The 23,268-nt window shown below is 36.1% G+C and overlaps 1 protein-coding gene across 1 annotated transcript in view; it reads right to left on the bottom strand.

Annotated features, from left to right (window-relative positions):
* LOC124787855 (CLIP domain-containing serine protease B9-like) overlaps nt 1–23,268 on the bottom strand; it is a 183,335-nt gene that overhangs the window by 73,249 nt on the left and 86,818 nt on the right. The window contains exons 2-3 of the mRNA XM_047254820.1: nt 22,963–23,061; nt 20,528–20,818 (exon numbers count right to left, since the gene is read on the bottom strand). Of these exons, the coding sequence (XP_047110776.1) occupies nt 20,528–20,818; nt 22,963–23,011 (340 nt within the window). The 5' untranslated portion in view covers nt 23,012–23,061. The remainder of the gene's footprint in view (nt 1–20,527; nt 20,819–22,962; nt 23,062–23,268) is intronic.

Raw genomic sequence — 23,268 nt, 5'->3', positions numbered from 1 at the left:
CAGTCCCCTAGAACTTAGAACTACTTAAACCTAACTAACCTAAGGACATCACACAACACCCAGCCATCACGAGGCAGAGAAAATCCCTGACCCCGCCGGGAATCGAACCCGGGAACCCGGGCGTGGGAAGCGAGAACGCTACCGCACGACCACGAGATGCGGGCGGAAAGCTAAAAGTTTGGAGGAGTATATGGAGTTTCTACACAATTGGAGATGAACTTGAAGGCAATACTACAGAAATGGAAGAGGATGACACCATACGGCAAGAAGAATTTTACAGAGCACTGAAAGACATGAGTCAAAACAGGGTTCTGGGAGTAGACAAGATTCCATCTGAACTACTGATAGCCTTGGAAGAGCCACCCATGACAGAAATTTTGTGTGTAGTGTGCAAGATGTATGAGACAGGCAAAATACCCTCAGAGTTCAAGAAGAACATAATAATTCCAATTCCAAAGAAAGCAGATGATGACAGGTATGAATATTATGCAACTACCAGTTTAGTAAATAATGGTTGCAAAACGCTAAAACAAATTGTTAACAGAAGAATGGAAAAACTGGTGGAAGAGCTGACATTAGGAAAGATCAGTTTGGATTCCAGAGAAATGAATTAAGGAGGCAATACTAACCCTACAACTTCTCTTAGAAGATAGGTTAAGGAAAGACAAACCTATGTTTATAACATTTGTAGTCTTAGAGAAAGTTTTTGACAATGTTGACTGGAATACTCTCTTTGACATTCTGAAGGTAGCAGGGATAAAATACAGGGACTGAAAGGCTATTTACAACTCGTACAGAAACGAGACAGCAGCTGCAAGAGCCGAGAGGTGTCGAAGGGAAGCAGTGGTTGAGAAGGGAGTGAAACAGGGTTGTAGCCTATCACTGATGTTATTCAATCTGTGTATCAATTATACACTAAAGGAAATCAAAGAAAAATTGGAGTAGGAATTTAAGTTCACGGAGAAGAAATAAAAAATTTGAGGTTTGCCAATGACATTGTAATTCTGTCAGAGACACCAAAGAACTTGAAAGAGCAGTTGAACAGAAGGGACAGTGTCTTGAAAGGCGGCTATAGGATGAACATCAACAGAAATGAAACAATGATAATAAAATGTAGTTGAATTAAATCAGGTGATGCAAATGGAATCAGATTAGGAAACGAGACACTTAAAGTAGTAGATGAGTTTCGTTATTTGGACAGCAAAAAACTGATGATGGCTGAAGTAGAGAGGGTATAAAATGAAGACTGTCAATGGCAGGAAAAGCATTTCTGAAGAGGAGAAATTTGCTAACATTGAACATACCCCAATGGATAAAAATTGCAAGACCAAGGAGGAGTTGTGCAACATAAACGAAAGTTGGTAGGCATGTTTCTACATCTGAAAGAGGATTTCTATTCAAATTTCTTGCCAGTCACATAAGTGTGGCATTACTAGCACAACTATGAGAATGCAAATCAAGTTTGCATTAAATATATGCTGTAATGGATGTGAGTGTTAGTTACATTTGAGATTGGATTTGGCAAGTTGATGTTAGCCAAGCAAGCCTTTAAGGCAATGAAGACATCATTATCAACACCTCACTGAGTATGAATGAGGTCATGTAATAGCTATGAGAAGCTCAATGTTCCTTCTGTGATATTGCAGAAAGACTTGGCAGTAATGTAGCCACTTTACATTACTGATCACAGTGGTGATCACGGGAATGTGTGGTCACAAGAACACCGGTCTCCAGATGGCCACTTGGCTCTATCAAGTTGGAAGGCCATCATGTTTGGTGTATGGCTGTTTGGTTCATGGGGTGCTCAACTGCACGGTCATCAGCGCCTGTACAAAGTCCCAATTTTTCACAGTCCAATTTCTCAGATTGTGCAATTTCTTACACTGTCCAATCAAGCCACTGTCACAGATGAGGATGATGATAAAATGATGAGGATAACACAAACACCCAGTCCCCAGGCAGATAAATTCCCCAACCAGGCCGGGAATCAAACCAGGGACCCCATGATCCAGAGACAGCAATGCTAGCCACTAGACCATGAGCTGTGGACCTGGTGTAGGGCTGTGATGATCGTACTGCATCTGCAGCAGCAATTTGAGCAGTAGTTGGCACCACAGTGACAAAATGAACTGTTACAAATTGGTTACTTCAAGGACAACTCCAAGTCGGTTGCCCAGTAGTGTGCATTCTATTGACCCCAAACCACTACCATTTGTGACTTCACTGGTGTCAAGCAAGAGCTCACTGCAGGGCAGGATGGACAGCTTTTGTGTTTTCTGATGAAAGCTGGTTCTGCCTCAGTGGCAGTGATGGGTGTGTATTTGTTAGAAGGAGACCAGTCAAGGTCCTGCAACCAACCTGCCTGCATGCTAGACACAATGGAGCTGAAGATGGAGTTACAGTCTGGGGTGTGACTTCGTGTAATAGCAGCAGCACTCTCGTGGTTATCCCATGCACCTTGACAGCAAATCTGTAGGTCATTCTGGTGATTCCACCTGTTGTACTCCCATTAATGAACAGCGTTCTGGGGGTGATTTCCAACAGTATAATGCTCACCCACATACCACAGTTGTAACTCAACATGCTTTATAGGTGTCTGGCCTGCTTGATCACCAGATCTGTCTCCAACTGAGCACATATGAGATATAATTGGATGACAACTCCAGTGTCATCCACAATCAGCATTAACCATCTGTGTATTCACTGAAAAAGTGCAATTGATATGGGACTCTGTCCCAAAAGCTGACATTCGGTACCTGTACAACACAATGCATGCACATTTGCAGGCTCATATTTCACATTCTGGCAATTACATGAGTTATTAATGTACCAGCATTTCACATTGTCAGTGGATTATCTCATGCTTACATTAACTAGTGATCTTGCAATGTTAATCGCTTAAATGTGTTGCCTAGACTAATTCATTCCTGACATTTCATTACCCTACATTAATTATTTCTTGATGTTCGAATTTTTTCCCATCAGTTTAGATTTCAGTGCTAGGAAGTCTTTTCTGAAAGTATCTGTATGGAAGTGAAACACAGATGAGAAATAATTTAGACAAGAAGACAACAGAAGCTTTCGAAATGTGTTACACAGGAATGCGAAGATTAGATGGTATGAAGACATTGCTAATTACACATTTAAAATTTATTTGCCACGTTTTTCTTTCATTTTATATTTTTTTCCTTTTGTTCCTACTGGCATATATAATTATGAGGATTTAACATACTAACTGAGGAAAAGTTTGTAAATTTCTTTTTTGGTATATTATTAATTGTGAAAAATGCAGTCAAGAACATTTATATAGATTTATGTAATTTATGACAGTGATATAACATCTGTAGATAGGGGACAGTGATATCGATATCAATAGTAGATGTTTAGCAGAAGGTGTGGTGGATGTGCATCTGTGAAGCACGCACGGGAAAATGATACTATGTTTTTATGAAAAGCACTTGGAATTGTATGGGCAGTGATACTGAACTATAAAAATGTCAATTTGCTTTACCACTGTGAAACGTAATGCCATCACCAGCAAACTTTAGGAGCAAATAAACCAGACTGTGAAAGTGCCACTAACAAGACTTTGTTGTGACCAAAACAAACAGTATTTTTATGCAAATGAACTTAGCTGGCATTGACATTCAGGTGGTGGAACTGTGTCATGTGTGTTTTATCATGCTGTGAAAGTGGAGACTTCAATGAACTGTGCAGTATATCTGACTTTCAATGATGTTACAGATGTTTGGACTGTGAGAACAGGATGGACATTGTTTACAGTGTGCATCACATAAAACAGCAATTCTATGAACTGTGTATGTGTGTTTACAGCTACAGCTATATGAATGTGACGGAACTGTGTAGTTATGGATGAAATCATCATGAACAGTACACAAAGTGTATAAACAAATGCTGTCTATGTAATGTGCTCTGCAAGAGGAGACATGTCAACAACGGTCACATACCAGTGTCTTGTGGTTTGTTATTCGCCTCTGGGTTACTGAAACAGCTGTGCAGAAACTTTTTTTCCCATTTCATCAGAGAAGAATAACAAGCAGAACTGCCTTGTATCCTGCTCACAACATCGAAACCCGCTGATGTCGTGCTGCCCAGCGCAACGCTTTGAATGAAACAAAAAGTTAAGATGTTTTACCAAACACTATCCCCTGACCTAAAAACTTTGTTTCTCTATTAAAAGCAGTAGAATTATGGACTCCATTCATATCATTTCTTTGCTTGTTTATGTTCGCTTTCTGCTATCAAAAATAAAACTACCATTATTGAACTAATAATTGCATAGTAGTCATTGTTGAAACATAGGTAAACATAAACTTCTTCCTCTCATTACAACTATTTCTCCTTACATGTCAAAATTATTGCAGCCGCATTATTTTAGGTGACTGTATATATAGTTATGAGTACAACAATGTGATAGTGACGAGCTCTTGCAGTATTTCTTCAAAATTTTAAATTTCTTTACTGCATGTCTTCTCTTCCTTATCGTTATATCTTTTTGCAACTACCCTTCACCATCTACATATCCTCTTCCTTTTATTAGTCTAATAAGCATAATATAGTTAATTAATGGCCAGATAATCTTATAGCAACAATTAAATATACTGAATCAAAAATGTATCTGACGAACTGAAAGAGAATATTACATTTATGAATGTTACTGTTTTTATCCAGAAACCTCTGGTATACGGTTTATATGAATCAAAGTTGGAAAGGGGAAAACTTTCATACTCTTCCTAAATTTATTTATTTAGCCATCTGATATATTTAAGGTGATGCATGTTGTATCATTACATATAGGCCTTGACATTTTGATGAATTTTCTTATGCTTTCATAGCACGGATTACAGCACAATACAGTTTGATATTGTATAGTGTATTCAGTTCTTTTTCCCAATACATGAATCTTTCCCTTGCATTTAAAATTACACACAAACATTTTTATTGTCTTTTGAATTGAACAATGGTTACTTCTTACCACATTTTAAAGTTTTCTTTGAAGTACTCAGTAAATTCCTATACAGAATAAAGTGAGTTTTTCTCCAGTATTTCTCTGTGTTCTGAAAGATATTAATGTTATTTATTTTGCTGATACTGTTTGGAAGGCTTTCCAACAATTTCTTGTTTCATGTTGATGAACCTCATCATTTTTCTTAAAATTACTAATGTTTTTCTTAGTGGGTACTAGTATTTCATATGTGTAAATATTTGTTGTTAAAATGTTTAGCAGTTTAAATTTTGATCTGCAGCTTGTTAATTGTTTCACATTGGTCAATATGTTTATAGTCCTTTTCTGTACGATGAGTGTCTTCTTAATATGTACTGAGCTTCACATAGTTCTATTCCAAATGATATTATTGATTATAAGAGTGCAAAGTAAAATATTTTGAGAACTTTAATACTTTCAGTTTTGGCCAACTTCCATAGTACATAGCAACCTGAACTTAATTAACTGTTAATACTATTGATGTGCTCTGTCCACATTAATTTATCACCTACATGGAGACGGAGAAACTTTACACATGTAACTTGTTCAAGTTTGTATTCCTTGACTTTTAACATTAACTCATTGTCTTTTGGTCAACTGTTTTTAAAGCTCATGATTTTTTTTTAAATTTATTATAAGTTTATTATTTTTTAACTAGTTTTCTAGTATTATGGTATATTGATAATTTTTACTTATGGACCATCTGACAGCAACTGAATAAAACACAATTTTAGAGCCATACGTGTTTCGCCTTTATTTTCTGCAAGGTATCATCAGTGACCTGGAATTTGTACATATGTTAGCTATTTAATTTACATTTTTGTCACTGCATTTGTCACTGCATTGAAACAAGTGTTCAGTTCATAGTGTGGAATGTGGGGAAAAAACCGCAAATTGGCATTCCTAAGAAGAAGAACAACACCAAAAATGCAACAGGAGCATAATATGTAAGAAATTGTCCATGAAACCTGTAAGTACAGTTCAAAACATTACTACTCAATAGGAAATACCAACCACCAGAACTGTTTATAATCTATAGGCACAGTGACAAAAATGTAAATTAAATAGCTAACATATGTACATATTCCAGGCCACTGATGATGCCTTGCAGAAAATAAAGGCAGAACGCATATGGCACTAAAATTGTGTTTTATGCAGTTGCTGTAAGACGGTTCATAAGTAAAAATTATCAATATACCGTAATATTACACGCAACTGAGGAAGACAGGGCTACAATAGTTTTCTAGTCTACACAATACACTCATGTGTAGCTTCTTCCAGATCCATCCCTTAGTTACAATGTTTACATTTATTTTTGTTGAATTTCCTCTGGTAGGTCGTCAATATATATCAAGAACAGCAGTGGCCCTAGAACACATCCCTGTGCCCTGACATTCTGAACAGTATTTATTTCTCGACTCGTTTGTTATTTCTCCTTTTTTGTATTTGTTCATGAAGTAGGAGTTCATAACTCTGAATGAATAGCCTTTCACTCCCATAGAATTTTAGTTTTTCAAGTAGAATGTTGTTATTAACTACATTAAAAGTTTTTCATAGATTACAGAATACTTCTTTTATTGATTCCTCTCTGTCAAGTGTTTGCAGTACATAGTTTGGTCCTGGGTTTGTATCCCGCCACTGCTTAAATTTTAGTTAATAATCAGCATTGGCAGCAGAAGACTTCCGGCATAAGAAGTCACCCCTCATTATGCCAAAGGCCTTGTCAAAGAGGGCGGAAGAGCAGATAGAGGTTCAGGGCACTCTCTTGTCCTAGGGGTGGGAAACTGCCCCGAAAGGCAGAAGAATCAGCAGTGATCAATGGCATGAGGACGCAGTAGGCAATGTAAACCACTGCATTAAATACACATAGCATGTATCCACAGTACATGCGGCCTGTAATTGAAGAAGTGTCATGATGATCTCTCCATTGGCAAAAGATTCTGGAATAGTCCTCCATTCAGATCTCCAGGAGGGGACTGCCAAGGGGGAGGTTACCATGAGAAAAAGATTGAATAATCAAAGCAAGGATAATGTTCTGCAAGTCAGGGCATGGAATGTCAGAAGCTTGAATGTGATAGGGAAACTAGAAAATCTGAAAAGGGAAATGCAAGGGCTCAATCTAGATATAGTGGGGATCAGTGAAGTGAAGTGGAAAGAAGACAAGAATTTCTGGTCAGCTGAGTATAGGGTAATATCAGCAGCAGCAGAATATGGTATAACAGGAGTAGGAGTCATTATGAATAGGTAGGTAGGGCAGAGAGTGTGTTATTGTGAAGCCGGCCGGAGTGGCCGAGCGGTTCTAGGCGCTACAGTCTGGAATCGCGCGACCGCTACGGTCGCAGGTTCGAATCCTGCCTCGGGCATGGATGTGTGTGATGTCCTTAGGTTAGTTAGGTTTAAGTAGTTCTAAGTTCTAGGGGACTGATGACCTCAGAAGTTAAGTCCCATAGTGCTCAGAGCCATTTGAACCATTTTTTGTTACTGTGAACAGTTCAGTGATAGCATCGTTCTTATCAGAATCGACAGCAAACCAACACCGACAACGATAGTTCAGGTATACATGCCAACATCACAAGCTGAAGATGAAGAGATACATAAAGTGTATGAGGATATTGAAAGGGTAATACAGTATGTAAAGGGATATGAAAATCTAATAGTCATGGGAGATTGGAATGCAGTTGTAGGGGAAGGAGTAGAAGAAAAGGTTACAGGAGAATATGGGCTTGGGACAAGGAATGAGAGAGGAGAAAGACTGACTTCTGTAACAAGTTTCAGCTAGTAATAGTGAATACTCTGTTCAAGAATCACAAGAGGAAGAGGTATACTTGGAAAAGGCAGGGTGATACGGGAAGATTTCAATTAGATTACATCATGGTCAGACAGAGCTTCCAAAATCAGATACTGGATTGTAAGCCATACCCAGGGGCAGATATAGACTCAGATCACAATATAGTAGTGATGAAGAGTAGACTGAAGTTTAAGACATTAGTCAGGAAGAATCAATACACAAAGAAGTGGGATACAGAAGTACTAAGCAATGACAAGATACAGTTGAAGTTCTCTATGGCTATAGACAGCAATATGGAACAGCTCAGTAGGTAGTACAGTTGAAGAGGAATGAACATCTCTAAAAAGGGCTATCACAGAAGTTGGGAAGGAAAACATAGGTACAAAAAAGGTAACAGTGAAGAAACCATGGGTAACAAAAGAAATACTTCAGATGATTGATGAAAGGAGGAAGTACAAAAATGTTCCAGGAAACTCAGGAATAGAGAAATACAAGTCACTGAGGAATGAAATAAATAGGAAGTGCATGGAAGCTAAGATGAAATGGCTGCAGGAAAAATGTGAAGACATCAAAAAAGAGACGATTGTCGGAAGGACAGACTCAGCATACAGGAAAGTCAAAACAACCTTCGGTGACATTAAAAGCAAGGTTGATAACATTATAAGAGTACAATGGGAATTCCACTGTTAAATGCAGAGGAGAGTGAGGATAGGTGGAAAGAACACATTGAAAGCCTCTATGAGGGGGAAGATTTGCCTGATGTGATGAAGAAGAAACTGGAGTTGATTTAGAAGAGATAGGGGATCCAGTATTAGAATCAGAATTTAAAAGAGCATTGGAGGACTTAAGATAAAATAAGGCAGAAGGGGTGGATAACATTCCATAAGAATTTCTAAAATCATTGGAAGAGTGGCTACAAAATGACTATTCATGTCAGTGTGTAGAATGTATGAGTCTGGCAACATACCATCTGAGTTTCGGAAAAGCATTATCCACACAATTCCGAAGATGGCAAGAACTGACAAGTATGATACAGGAAGCTCATGCATTCAAGTTGCTTACAAGAATAATATAGAAAAGAATGGAAAAGAAAGTGGGGATGTGCTAGATGATGATCAGTTTGGTTTTAGGAAAGATAAAGACACAAGAGAGGCATATTCTGACATTGTGGTTAATAACGGAAGCAAGACTAAAGAAAAATCAAAACAGATTCATAGGATTTATCGACCTGGAAAAAGTGTTCGACAATGTAAAATGGTGCAAGATGCTTGAAATTCTGAGAAAAGTAGGGTTAAGCTGTAGGGGGGAGATGGGTCATATACAATGTGTACAACAGCCAAGAGGGAATAATAAGAGTGGATGACCAAGAATGAGGTGCTCTATTAAAAAGGGTGTAAGACAAGGATGTAGCCTTTCACCCATACTGTTCAATCTGTACATTGGGGAAGCAATGATGGAAATAAAAGAAAGGTTAAGGAGTGGAATTAAAATTCAAGGTGAAAGGATATCAATGACACGATTTGCTGATGACACTGCTATCCTGAGTGAAAGTGAAGAAGAATTACATGATCTGCTGAATGGAATGAATGTCTAATGAGTACAGATCCAGAGTAAATCAAAGAAAGACAAAGGTAATGCGAAGCAGTAGAAATGAGAACAGCGAGAAACTTAACATCAGCATTGGTAGTCACGAAGTAGATGAAGTTAAGGAAGTCTGCTACCTAGGCAGTAAAATAACCAATGATGGACGGAGCAAGGAGGACATCAAAAGCAGACTAGCAATGGTGAAAAGGGCATTCTTGGCCAAGATAAGTCTACATCAAATATTGGCCTTAATTTGAGGAAGAAATTTCTGAGAATGTATGTCTGTAGTACAGCATTGTATGGTAGTGGAACATGGACTGTGGGAAAACCAGAACAGAAGAGAATTGAAGCATTTGAGATGTGGTGCTACAGACAAATGTTGAAAATTAGGTGGACTGATACAGTAAGGAATGAGGAGGTTCTGCACAGAATCAGAGAGGAAAGGAATATGTGGAAAACACTGATAAAGAGAAGGGAAAGGATGATAGGAAATCTGTTAAGATATGAGGGAATGAAGTCCATGGTACTAGAGGAAGCTGTAGAGGGCAAAAAATGTAGAGGATGACAGAGATTGGAATACATCCAGCAAATAATTGAGGATGTAGGTTGCAAGTGCTGCTCTGAGATGAAGAGGTTAGCACAGGAGAGGAATTTGTGGCGGGTCAGAAGACTGATGGGGGAAAAAAAATGCCTCCACAAGTTCTTGTGTTGCTGAGGTAGTAAATTTATTTTTTTGGAACCCATGTTGGCTTCTAGTTATGATAAGTCTGCGACATGAAGCAGCTTATTGCTCTGTTATACAGAATCACCCTAGTAATTTTTAAATTATCTGGATACCATCCTCCTTCGATTGCTTCATTAATCATTTTGGTCAATAGTTTAACAATAAATTTGAATGAAAGTGTAATAATCTTGTTTGAGGTACCATAGATGTCCTGGGTGTTTCTCAACTTGTTTATGATTCTTGTTACTTCTTCTTCACTTGTTGGATATAGGTATATAGAACTTTGTAGTGGATGTTTTTTCTCCATTAAAGCATTCATAGTACTTGTTGTTTGTGTTGGTATATCCTTTGTTAGATTTTTGTATATATTTATGTAGTAGTCATCAAATGCTTTGGCTATAGTTTCTGTGTTCCTCTGTAGTGAATTTTCCCATTGGATTTCTTTCGGGCTATTATTTTTATATGCTGAGTTTCCTGTTTCTGAATTTACGATCATCCACACTATTTTTGCCTTGTTGTTTGAGTTTATAATGTCCCATTTAACATCCATTTTCCCTGTATATTTCATTACTTTGGTGTAGATTGAATGCAAGCAGTTAGTTTTATATTTAATTGTTCTATGCAGTACTTAAAGCCTTTTTCTTGACACAATGATGCCCTAAAATCAATTTATTCTGTCTTTTCTTTGTGTTATGCATCTATTTTTGAGAGGGAGTGCTTTGTTACTATGTTCATAATATGTGGTTATGAAGAAGCCAAAACTGTGTGCATTTCCTTTGTCACTTTGAATTTCATTCCCACTTCCTTTAGCTATATTGTGACTGAATGCACTTATGTTGTTGTCATGCATGTCCTTTGTGATCAGACAGACAGTTTTCAGTTACTGTTACTTTAAAGTTATCAGGCTGTATAGTGGTGACAAATAATCTATAGTAGATGCACTGTTTGTAGTAATTCTGGTATAATAACTGACTGTGTTACGTAAATTGTACAAGATCAGGAGTGAGCAGACATCCTCTTTCAGTTTGAATTACAACTTCATTTGCTGAACACTCAACATCTTTTTCAGTATTGTATTTTACTAGATCAACTCTGATCTTTATCGTGTTTGTTAGCCAATTTTTCACAATGTGCAGCTGCCCCCATTTCTGCAATGTGACCTGCAAAAGTGTGATGTTATTGAATAGTTCTGTAGATTGCACAGAGGTATTTCCTGCTCATGGAGCCAGTGTTCAGTGAAACACACCACTGTCAGGCTATCAACTCTCAATAGCGCTTCTACACTTACAAGTTTACTTCTTAAAGACAATATTTTGGTGCATGATTGATAGATCCAAATTGGTGTTTTTTTACATTGGTATTTTCCTGTTTTGGGTTTCTCCTAAAGAAGATCTATCTTGCCTTCTTATAAACCACCTACCACCATTTTTATTTTGCACTGTTTTAATATAGAGTGTATTGTTCAGATTTCTTATTTGTAGTATTCTGATTATTTTCATGAAGATAATGTGTCATGAGCATTCTCTATTAAGTGAACACTGTCATGTTTTTTATTATTTGTGCATACCTGGAAGAAATCTTTTCCTTGCCTAATCTGTTGATATGTAACTCGTGGATATTAAAATGGAATCTCATTAGTTTCAAATTAAAAGCTATCCTGCATTTGTTGAAATTGGAGTTATCTACAGAGAAGACAAGCATTTTGTTAAATAACTTAATTCTCTTGTTTAGCTCTGGTCTGTCATACCTGTTTGGTACTGTACTTAAAATTCCATTAGCCCTTGACTGTGACTGCACTACTTATAATACTGCTATGGTTTAAAGAGTCCTCAATGTCATTCGTTCCCACTAGTACTATATCACTTTGATTGAATTCTTTAGTCAGTTTTGTTACATTTTTTATGACCTCAGATAATGATGCACCTGGCTTGGTGATACTTTGCACAGCAAATGTATCATCTAGTTCAGAGTTAATCAAATAATGTAAATACTTTCCATGACTATCTGTTAGTACAAGAATTCTTTTCTTCTCTGTCTCAGACATTTCTGCAGGCTCTTCTTTGAAGACAGAGTGTTCTTCAGTGTGAATACAGTTTGAAATGTTTGTTTTAATAGCTGCTACAGCAGCATATGACATTTGGGTGCTTTCCTTTTGATTTGTTTCAGTGCTACCCTTTCTATGAACACTAACTACATCCAGCACTAAATGGATATCAAGTTATTTATCACTATTTCTTTATTTGGCACACTCAAACAGTGTAGCAAGCTCAGCTTCATATTCTAATGCATTTTCTTTGTGTGTCGTGGTGGTTTGTTTATGTATGGATTGTGACAGTATCAGACTTGGATCACATGCATCTTATGATTGCAAACATTTTATATCTGCAATTGACACTTGATTTAGAGCACAATTTATGTCTAGATTTCTTTTTTTAATTCTTTTTTCTGGTGAACACTAGTTCTTGTTGCAGATATTTATGTTTGGCACTCGCGTACAAAGATAACTCTCCAAGTGTTTAATGTTTATTCCTCATTCCAGTACATTCCACTTTGCTTAAGGTTCTTGATATTTCCACAACAGTTTAAATATTTGATGTCTGTTCCTCTATTTCCTGTTTCAGAGATGCAATTTTATTTTCTTGAGCTTGAAGCATATCGCTCACTTGAATTACGTAGCAACTTTATTGCTGATCTGTATTATGCAAACTATGGTATGCCGTGTTGTGCTACCACTGTTTTGAATTGGTTGAAATTATGGTCATGATGAGGAACTTACATGTATGTTGAAAATAAATTTGGGTTTTACATAAATAGGAAAGTCAGATTAGCAAAATGTTACTGTTTATTGTGATTATAGTTAGCTAGTATCGGCACCACCAAAGATCTAAGGTCTTAGTGGATGAAAAATGTTTAAAGGAAATGAAAATGTACGATTTTTGTAAACTATGTCAGTTCAGTTACTGTTGCATCATTACTGTGAGAAAAAGGCATAATTGAAAGTGGTATTTTCAGACCAGGGCAAATGTAAAGATTATATGAGAAACTTGAAGAATCAGTTATAAAGAAAAATATATTCCATGGCTTAACATACAAGTCTTATTATTATGAATGGAATATAATTATTATGCTCACAGCATTTTTCTATATGAGGGTATAGTATTAAGATTTATGGTAGTGTGATGCTATTATGAACAAGTTTATTGAGATTCTGTTATATTCATGAGGTTTACATCCAGATGAAGTTTTGTGAGATATTCTGCAATTTATGGCATTTTGAAGAGGTTTATAAAGTATTCTGTGATATGATGATAATAATGATGATGGGGGTGATGATGATGTAGAGATGTTGATGTGTTAGGGAAAATTGCAGGCTTTCAATAGGTAAAAGAATAGATTTTTTTGAGTACAGTTTTGTTAAATCAGAGCTGAGGAGGCTTATGTACAGAAAACAACATAATGGCAAAACTCTCTATGTTGCATACATTATTTAAATAGAATTTTGACATATATCACAGTAGCAAAGAACAAGTAGATAATAGACAGCATAAGACAGTTTTCTTAGACCATTAAACAACATAGTTCTATACAAAAAAGGTCATATTGAACCAACATTTGAAATATTTTGACTGTAATGCTGAAATATTTAGAGGAGGTCACTGCAAAATACTTATCAATGAAGAAAAATGTATGTTCAAAATACTATGTGCTCAAAATAAGAGTAACACAGTCTAAGACAAAAGAAATATAACAATTTACAGAGAGTGATTGTTTATAATTTTAAGGTGTTCAACTATTGGATCATCAGCGCCCTAACAGCTTACACAGATAAGTCAAAAACTAGCAAACTAGCTAATTTTGTGAATGGATATTTTTCAGTATTGCACAGATGTAATCACAAAAATTACCAAAAATAGTGACGTTTGTTGAGGAACAAAATGTATAGACAACATACAAGATCTATTGTGAACAATAAATGGCTATCTCACCTCATGCAATTTTCAGAGTACCTAAAACCAAATATAGTTGTTCATCAACTAAATGAAGATAGATGATGTAACTTTTACACAGACAGAAATAGAGGAAACAATAACAAACCTGCCTGCAAACAACATTCCTTGTGAAAATGGTGTAACTAATAAGATTATTTGTCTATTGTACAGCATTTTTCCGAGCTATCTTCCCACTTTATGTAACAGTTGCCTAAAGTACACTTCTCAGATAGTTGGGAGAACTAAAATAGTACCCATTCTCAAACCTGGTAAAGGAAACGGAATAGAAGTGTCCAAACTTTGTCCAATCAGCCTTTTTTAAACAAAGGGAGAAATACTGGAAAAGCTATTAATTAACAGAATTATGCAGATGTATTGTCTAAGGATCTCCTAAGCAACAAGCAGTATCGATTTACTCCATAGAAAGGGACAGCAAATGCACTGTTGGTTGTTAAGAACTTAGTAGAGGAAAGCACATCACAAGGACAGTGTGAAATAATGGTCAGTCTTGATGTTCTGGAAGCTTTTGACATAGCTGGGTAGCCCAACATCCTTAAAGTGTTACTGGAATTTCGAAGTCCTGGGAATTATATAGGGTGATTTTTTTCCACCATGTACAATCTCTACAGACTGATCAATGAGAGGATATGGAACAAAAAAAATCTAATGAACTTATGTCTGGAAACGCATGGTTTCAATGCCAGAGACCATTTATTCAATCATACTTTGTTACAGAGACTGTAGTCTAATAAACACTGTACCATGCAGCCACAGTTACAGCATGCATGGTTTCCTCCTAGAGGATGCTGCTGTTTCTCTCATACGTCATGCCCTCGCACCCTCCCCTGCCATAATCATTGGTAATGTTGTGTCCAACTCACTTCTCTTGCTGACTCACCTCATAGTGGATATAATACAGTGTTGTACATGATGGTTCCATATTTGAATCAAGAGCTTGCCGACACAGTGTTTACCTATGGAAAGGCAAGTGGCAATGGGTAGCAGGCAGCAAAGTTGTATCAACAACCACAGCATTCAATGTTGGCAACAGCATTTTGCTGTTTGTCTGAGACAGGGTCATTTCAGAAAGCAGGAAGTCATGAAGTACCTACCCGAAATTTTCAGACACTGCACTTGGAAGACAAGTAACACTTTGGAAGGCAACCACCATGTCAGTAGCGGGAAGTTGGTCTGCGAGTACATGGTAAGCCAGATGGCCATGTAGAATATTCTCAATGACAGTTGTTACTATCCTTATCAGGGCTTATTAGCAACAGACAGTTTTGTCACTGGTATCTTCACCGGGCAACTATGATTTCAGGATTTTTATCATCCATCCTATTCACAGATGAGGTCACTTTTACACGAAGTGGTATGTTCAACTTTCATAACAGTCATCTGTGGGATAGTATGCAGTACCCGAATGGCATGGTGACAGCGAATCATCAGCATCTGTGCAGCTGGAATGTGTGGGCTGGGATAATTGGCAATCATGTTATGGGAACAGTCTTCCTTCCATCTCTCCTAACAGGCCAGAACTAACAACATTTCTTGCAGGTGCCATTGAGATTCAAAGGATATGTGGCTGCTAAATGATGGTGCTCCAGCCCACTTCGCTGTTAATGTCCGAAGGCATCTCAATCATGTTTTCCCTGGTCGATGAATTTTATGAGGGGGTCCAGTTGCATGGCCTGCTCATTCAACGGATCTCAAACCATGCAATTTCTGGTTATGGGGCCATCTCAAAAGTATCATTTATACAGAGCCCATTCCAGATGTGGAGGCAATGGAGCAGCACATTCATGCTGTCTTAGACACAGTTTGGATGCATCCTGGCTGATGTGAACGTGAGAGACAGAACATGCTACAGCACACACATGCATGCATTGAGACACATGGAAACCATTTTCAACACATACTGTAGCTGTGGCTGCATGGTACAATGCATATTAGACTGCATTCTCTGCAACAATGTATGATTGAATAAATGGTCTCTAGCATGGAAATCATGCATTTCTGGCCATAAGTTCATTAGATCTTTTTTGTTTCGTATCCTGTCATTGATCAATCACTATAGTTTGTACACAGTCAAAAAATCACCCTATATAATCTAAGTAAACACTTTTTCAGAGACAGAAGAGCTGTATTGGCATTTAACAACACCAAACTAGAAAAGAATGTGACAGAAGGGTGCTGACAGGGATCTTGCTGTGGCCCAGGTGTTTGGGATATCCAGTATAATTCTCTGCTGAATTTTGATTACACAGGCAACACAAAGGTGGTAACATTTGAATATGACTTAATTGTGTTTCTGAAAGCACAGAATGTCATTATTGCTGAGGAGCTCTGCTATACAGAAATGGTAAAAACAGTTTGGCCACAAACCAACAAAATCCATTTTAATGAGCAAAAACTGAAAGTAATGCTAACAACAAGGAGAAGGCATAAACACAAAGCAACAGTTAGTATATTTCTAAAGAATAATGTTTTGCAACAAACTGAAGTATTAAATTACTTGAGTATAATTATTATTGATTCTAAATTTATGTTCAACAAACACATTCATTACATGACTGAAAAATGTTCAAAACTTATTCATTTTTTTTATCTAAATTAGCAACACTCAACTGGGGACTTTGTTCAAGAGCAGGGAAAATAATTTACAAAAGACAGTATACTACCACTGCTGGTATATGCAGTACCTGCTTTGATTCATGCACAAAGAAGAAAATATAACTGTATGAAGGTCCAAAGAACCCACCCCTACTTGATCAACATAAAGATTGTTCAGGCCTACAGAACAATGTCTACTGAAGCATCATGCATTCTAAAAGACCTTACAGCAATAATTATTAACCTCCAGACAATAGTGGAAGAATATAAAATTATAAAAACTAAACATGCCCATTCTATAGACATTCCCTTAGATTACAAACAATGGCCCCATCTAGCAAGCACAGTAACTTTACAAGAAAGTTACAAAGTCAAGGAATATCCAATAGATGTTTATATTATGGAGTTATTCAGAGAACAGAACAGGTTTAAGAGTGATAGTAATCATTAATGGCACACCTGCCTATTAGTTAATGTACACACTAGAGAATGGGTGCACCATCAACCATGGAGAACAATTATCAGTCTTGCGAGGCTTAGAGAAACTACTGGACTTACAAGAAATAAGTGTTAAAATGGCACCTGTAATACGTATAGACAGATTATCCTAAAATCATTGAAAAATTCGAGGTATCACAAATTTTGATAGAAAAGGTGAGAAACAAAATTAAGAAATTGTAAGAGAAAATGGCATATTAACTTCAAATGTTTGAAAGCACATGTATGAACTCCTGGGAATGAACTGGCAGACAAGCTCGCCAAATAAGCAGCTTGAGAAAATGCAACAGAAAGCTACAACAGATTCCCTTTATCTGTGATTGGAAGAAAGTTAAGATGCACTTTGAAAGAGAAATGGGACAGATAATGGAGTGAAACTACAAAAAGAGTGGATCACAAAAGACTTTTTTCCTTCTAATTTTTCAGTGCCATCTTCCCATAAACTTACCACAGTCATCAAATCATACAATATTAACTGGGTATGGAAAATTAATGTCTTACTATTAACAGTTCAGGCTATTTCCAAGTGTTGCTTGTATGTGCAGAGAGGGTTCTCAAACAACAGATCACCTGTTATAGGAGTGTTGTGAACTTAACACAGAGAGAGGTGCCCTAAGGAGGAGTATTACGGAAAAGGATGCAGCTGGCAAATCGATAAACCAATTTTAGTAAAGTTCTACATGAAATAATTTCACAAATTTGAAATTTAATAACATTTCCCAGCTTATGAATAATTATGATACTAAAAGTTAAAAATAGAAATTTCTACCTGAAAACATTATAGTGACTGTACAGAAGTCTTCTATTGTGAATAATTTTCACCCACATTACTGTAACCGATTATAATTAGATTTATTTTTTATGTATCTTGGCATCTAAACATGTACCGTACTTTTACAAATATTTTTATGGGGCATGTTCCAAATAAATGAAATGAAATGAACTAAAGAAAGGTAATGCATAAGATACAGAAATTTGCAGTCCCATCTCCCTCCCATCATCAATCTCATCAATAAAAGACTCACCCTTGAAACACTAACAGGTTATCTTGACTAAATATAGCCTCCTCAGTGATGCTGAAATAGTAAAAGTACACAACATTTGACAAAGCTCAGCCTAAAATTTTACTGAATTAACAATATGTACAGTCATAAGCAACATGAAGAGTGACCAATGATTGGCCCTAAACCTATCCACTATGCAAGCAAATTTCTAGTGATAGATTTATCGGACCCAAAATATGTTGATATAAAAATGCTTCAACAGGGCAATATTGTTATTGCTACATCAATGACATCCCAGAAGGAAAAAGAATTCATATTGCTTATATACACAATATTTTAATATCAATTAAAGCACAAAAGTGCTGGTAGAAAAAGCAAAACATGAAGTAAGTAAACAGTGTGCACATCAGGTTAAGACGCAAAATAAAATGTAAATGATAACTTAAAAAATGGTGCAACAAACAATCAGAAGTTTAGGGCATGACTGTTGACCTACAGATTCAGTGGAGATGAAGAAAGAGAAGGAAGATTAGTGTTCACAATGAGAGCATCAGAGATAAATACTAGGCATCTACCAATCTTTCATGCATATAAATAAAACCAGTAGCTATTATTACACTAACAAGGAACAAAGATTACACTTAACTGACGTTTAACAATGAAGCAAAACACAGAAAACGGTATTTTGTAAGACAGAATAAACTACACGAAAGGCTGATATCAAACAGAACACTGAATTAAACACATTTAAAAATGCAGTTAAAGGATATTTATAAGCAATATAACCTCTTTAGTCAAAAGATAACATAAATTAATCTTCATCAGCAAACAACTGTGAAGTCCATGACAGGGTACTTATCACTAAGACAGTTTCTTCACATTTCATTTGCATATGGAGCATTGCAAATATTCTAATCTTGTCATTATTGCCCCTGTGGAAACAACACATAAAGAGCTGAAGTATATTCCTAAATTCCTCACTTAATATTGGTTCTCAAAATTTTGTACATAGGCTTTTGTGGGATAATCGTTGTCTATGCATCTGCGAGTTCAAGGTCCTCAGCATTTCTGTGAAAAACTCCCATGAGTGAAACAACCCTGTGACAATTTGTGATGTACATTTTTTTCAACATTCCCTGCTCTACCTATGAATGAGCACACGTGATCATTCTACTTCAAATCGCCACAAATTGTTATGCTCACAAAAGTACAAGGTGGCATTCCAAATGCAGCTCAAAGGTGTTTTAGTCACAGAATAATACTTTTCTGTATTTTGTGAAGTGTACAATTTTGTATTTCTATAAATTTAAAGCAAGTTGCCAATTTTTGTAATATTATCAAGATACTATCTGGATATTTGTTACATAGTACTTTGTTGTAGATAACCACTTCATTTGCAAAAAGTATGAGGAAACTGTTATTATTGTCTGTCATGTCATCAATATACAACGTGAACAGCAAGTCTTAATACACTTTCCTGCAGCACACCTGAAGTTACTTGTACTAACATTGCTGACTCTCCCTCCAACATTACATACTGCATCATCGTTACCAAGAAATTCTCAATCCAGTCAGAAAGTTTGTTTCATAAACCATATGAGCATACTTTTGTTAATAAATATTATAGGTGTTGGTACAGTACTGATTCAAATGCTTTTCAGAAGCCAAGAAATACTGTGGCTGCCTGACTGCCTTATACCATGGCTTTCACAATGTTATATGAGAAAAGTATGTATTTGGTTTTGCCTGACAACTATTGACTTGACTACTATTATTACTAATACTACTACTACTAGTACTACTTCTTTGTGCCACTGACAGCGCTTGCCTATTAACAGAATTTCTTTGGGTTTTGTGAGAGCTCTTTCAATAATACTCTTCTATGGTAACTGTTGAAGGCTTCATGCATTGCCCTTCTGACTGCTAAGGATGTTTCGTTATGGATGTTTCGTTATGAATCTTCCTATCTGCAGCTGCAGCCCTTTCCTTTGTTTTACACCTGTAGTAATAGCTATTTCTTTAGAGAGAATATATACCCTGGATGGTCCCTCCAACTATAAACTGTTCTACTAGGTGCATTCTGTCCATTGCTTAACTTTTATTTATTGTTTGTCTTTCTCTTAAGCCAGTATTGTAAGAATGATCAGTGGGTTGAAAAAAACTAACTACGATGAGCTCTTCACTTTTAATTTTTTCTACAAACAAATAATCAGTCTGGATCATACCAACAAAGATAAAAATCATTGTTTGACATTCCCATGTTAATGTGCTAGAATACACTAACAAAAGTCATTCATGAACAGGTTAAGAAAGAAAACCTACCTTCATATCCTAGGAGTGCCATCCATGGAAACTGTCCTATCGTGGCATTTTGACCAGAAATTATTTTGTTTATATCTGATAATTCTCCACAAGTGCCATTCAATAACTGAAAATTATTATGCCTCGAAAGGTTGTCTGAACGTGGACAGCACACTTTGACTTCATCACCACTCGAGCAAGGCAGGAAAAGAAGTTGCTCTGGTCTCTTCAGTGAGTTCACACAGTCAGTCAGATTTTTGCAGGTGTATGGAGATTGACATCGATATATTTGTGCATAACCCACGTGCAGAACTGCAAACACTCAAAGTTAGTAAAAGGTGCTAATACAATTCAGTCATGTTGTACATTGATTAAACTTCAGTCAGTCAGCATATGCTATCCAGCACTTCCCAAATCTGGATAAATTCTAGTATCTGATTCCATTCGTCAGCTTTGAGTAATGATGTCATAACTAAGGTAAACACACTACGTAAAGGCAATCTATGAAAGCAATCGATCATGCTCATAAAGAAACGAATGTAATACACAATAAAATTACAATCGCATTCATGCAGTTATTTACTTAGTCATGAATTATATTGAAATAAACTGAAGATAATGAAAATAATTAAGAACAAGAATTAAAAACAAATTTTCATGTCTGGTAACAAGTATTCTCCTAATTTATATGACTAGAAAAGCACAGACCACCTTTAAATTGCATTATGGTAAGGCACATGGTGAAGTCATACTGTTATAAAATAGTGTTAATTTTATATTAATTATTGAATCTTAATGGGAGAAGCACAGGAAAGTGGGAGTTTTGGGTGGGGAGAAACTAAAATGTGTCAGAAAAATGGGAAGATTAAATGAATGACAACAACAACAAAAAAATACGAACAGTAGCACAAAATGTGGGGAAACCAACACACTAAATTCTAAAAGAAAAGCCAGTACATGATACATGAATATCTACAAAAATAAAGAATATTGGAATCGATAACTAGAATTAACATACGTAGGTGATTTGCAGTTACAGACTCGAACCACTCCATGATTCATTTGCAAATTAGTTTTGCCATTGTATGCACTGGACTGTACTACCATTTCTACATTTTTAATTGCTCTCCAAAACTACTGCAGTGTATAACAAAAACTGGAATCGATAAATAGAACTGACCTTCTATATAAGTAAATTCTAGTAACTGATTCCAATATTAGAGACTTTTTTGCAGTAGTTCAGAGAGCAATTACAAATGCAGAAATGATATTAGCCTACATTTTAGTACACACGTGCTGAAAAAATGATCTAATTAATGAAGCATCGAATGGCTGGAATCGGTAACTAGAAATGACCTATATAGGAGGTGAATTCTAGTTGCCAATTCTAACTTTTGGATGATTCATAATTTTGGACATTTTTACAGTAAGTCTGTGGACTTTGTTTCTGTAGGATTTCTAGATTTCTTATTGATCTCAGAACCACTATGAAAAACTAATAAATATTGTAGGTATAGCTTCCAAATTTTTCTCTTTTTCATAGTAATGAAGATAGTAATACCATATGTAGAAATTCTATAACACTTTAGTGCACACACTTGTTGTTAAAACGATCTAAGTAATGAACTGTGGAATGGTTGGACTCAGTAACTAGAATTAACTTATATAGGTCAGTTCCAGTTACCGATTCCAGTATTTATTAGACCACTTCTTTCATCAATTTTCATTACTTGGGTACTCATCCCATTAGATTTAACAATTAGTGTTAACAGTTAATGCTAATTCATAATATTACAACTTCACCATGTGCTTTACTGTACTGGATTTAAAAGTTCTCTGTGCTTTTCTTACTCTCATAAATTATGATAATAATTTATTTCAGACATGTATATTTCTCTTTTTCTGTTCTTATTTCTTTTTGTTACCTTTAATTCTTGTCAGTATAATTTGTGGCCAATGGCCGAACGGTTCTAGGCGCTTCAGTCCGGAACCGTGCGACTGCTACGGTCGCAGGTTCAAATCCTGCCTCGGGCATGGATGTGTGTGGTGTCCTTAGGTTAGTTAGGTTTAAGTAGTTCTAAGTTCTAGGGGACTGATGACCTAAGATGTTAAGTCCCATAGTTCTCAGAGTCATTTGAACCATTTTATAATTTGTGGCCAAGTAATTAATCAAGCAAACTGTGTTTGTAGTTTTATCATACGCTACATTCATTTGTTTACGAATATGATCAGTAGCTTTCAAAGATTGCATCTACGTAGTGTCTCTGCCTTAGGTATGAAGTTATTGCTCGAAGCTGACGAGTGGCATCGAACACTAGAATTGACACCCCCAATCCTATTTGATTCCTAAATTACTTTAACCACTAACTAATATCAAAATGTGTTAAAAACAGCAATTTAATTACATAATTATAAAAAAAGTAGCTAAGTCTTTTGTGACCAATGATATTAATTACCTGCAATTATGTATGCAATCCATTTAATAAAATTTTCTATCACCATCATTCTGATAAATATTGTCAAATCATCAGAATTCCATGGAATTTATAAGTGATCTGTGGGGGAGAAAAACAAATGAGAGCTACTGTTTTAAAATTTTACAAAATTTCTTATTTTGGCAACTGGTATAGATTATCTAACATTAAAGTCACTTACCCTTTTTGTAAGATTATCGAAAATGAATGAAAAAATCTATAAATAGGATTTTAACATGTCACTGACACAGAGCAGTGAGTATGCAGCCCTAATTTAGCTTCTTAAAG

Source organism: Schistocerca piceifrons, chromosome 1 (genome assembly GCF_021461385.2).
Source record: "Schistocerca piceifrons isolate TAMUIC-IGC-003096 chromosome 1, iqSchPice1.1, whole genome shotgun sequence".
Lineage (NCBI taxonomy): Eukaryota > Metazoa > Arthropoda > Insecta > Orthoptera > Acrididae > Schistocerca > Schistocerca piceifrons.
Note: the sequence above shows the minus strand (reverse complement) of the source record. Positions and strands in the feature narration are given on the sequence as shown.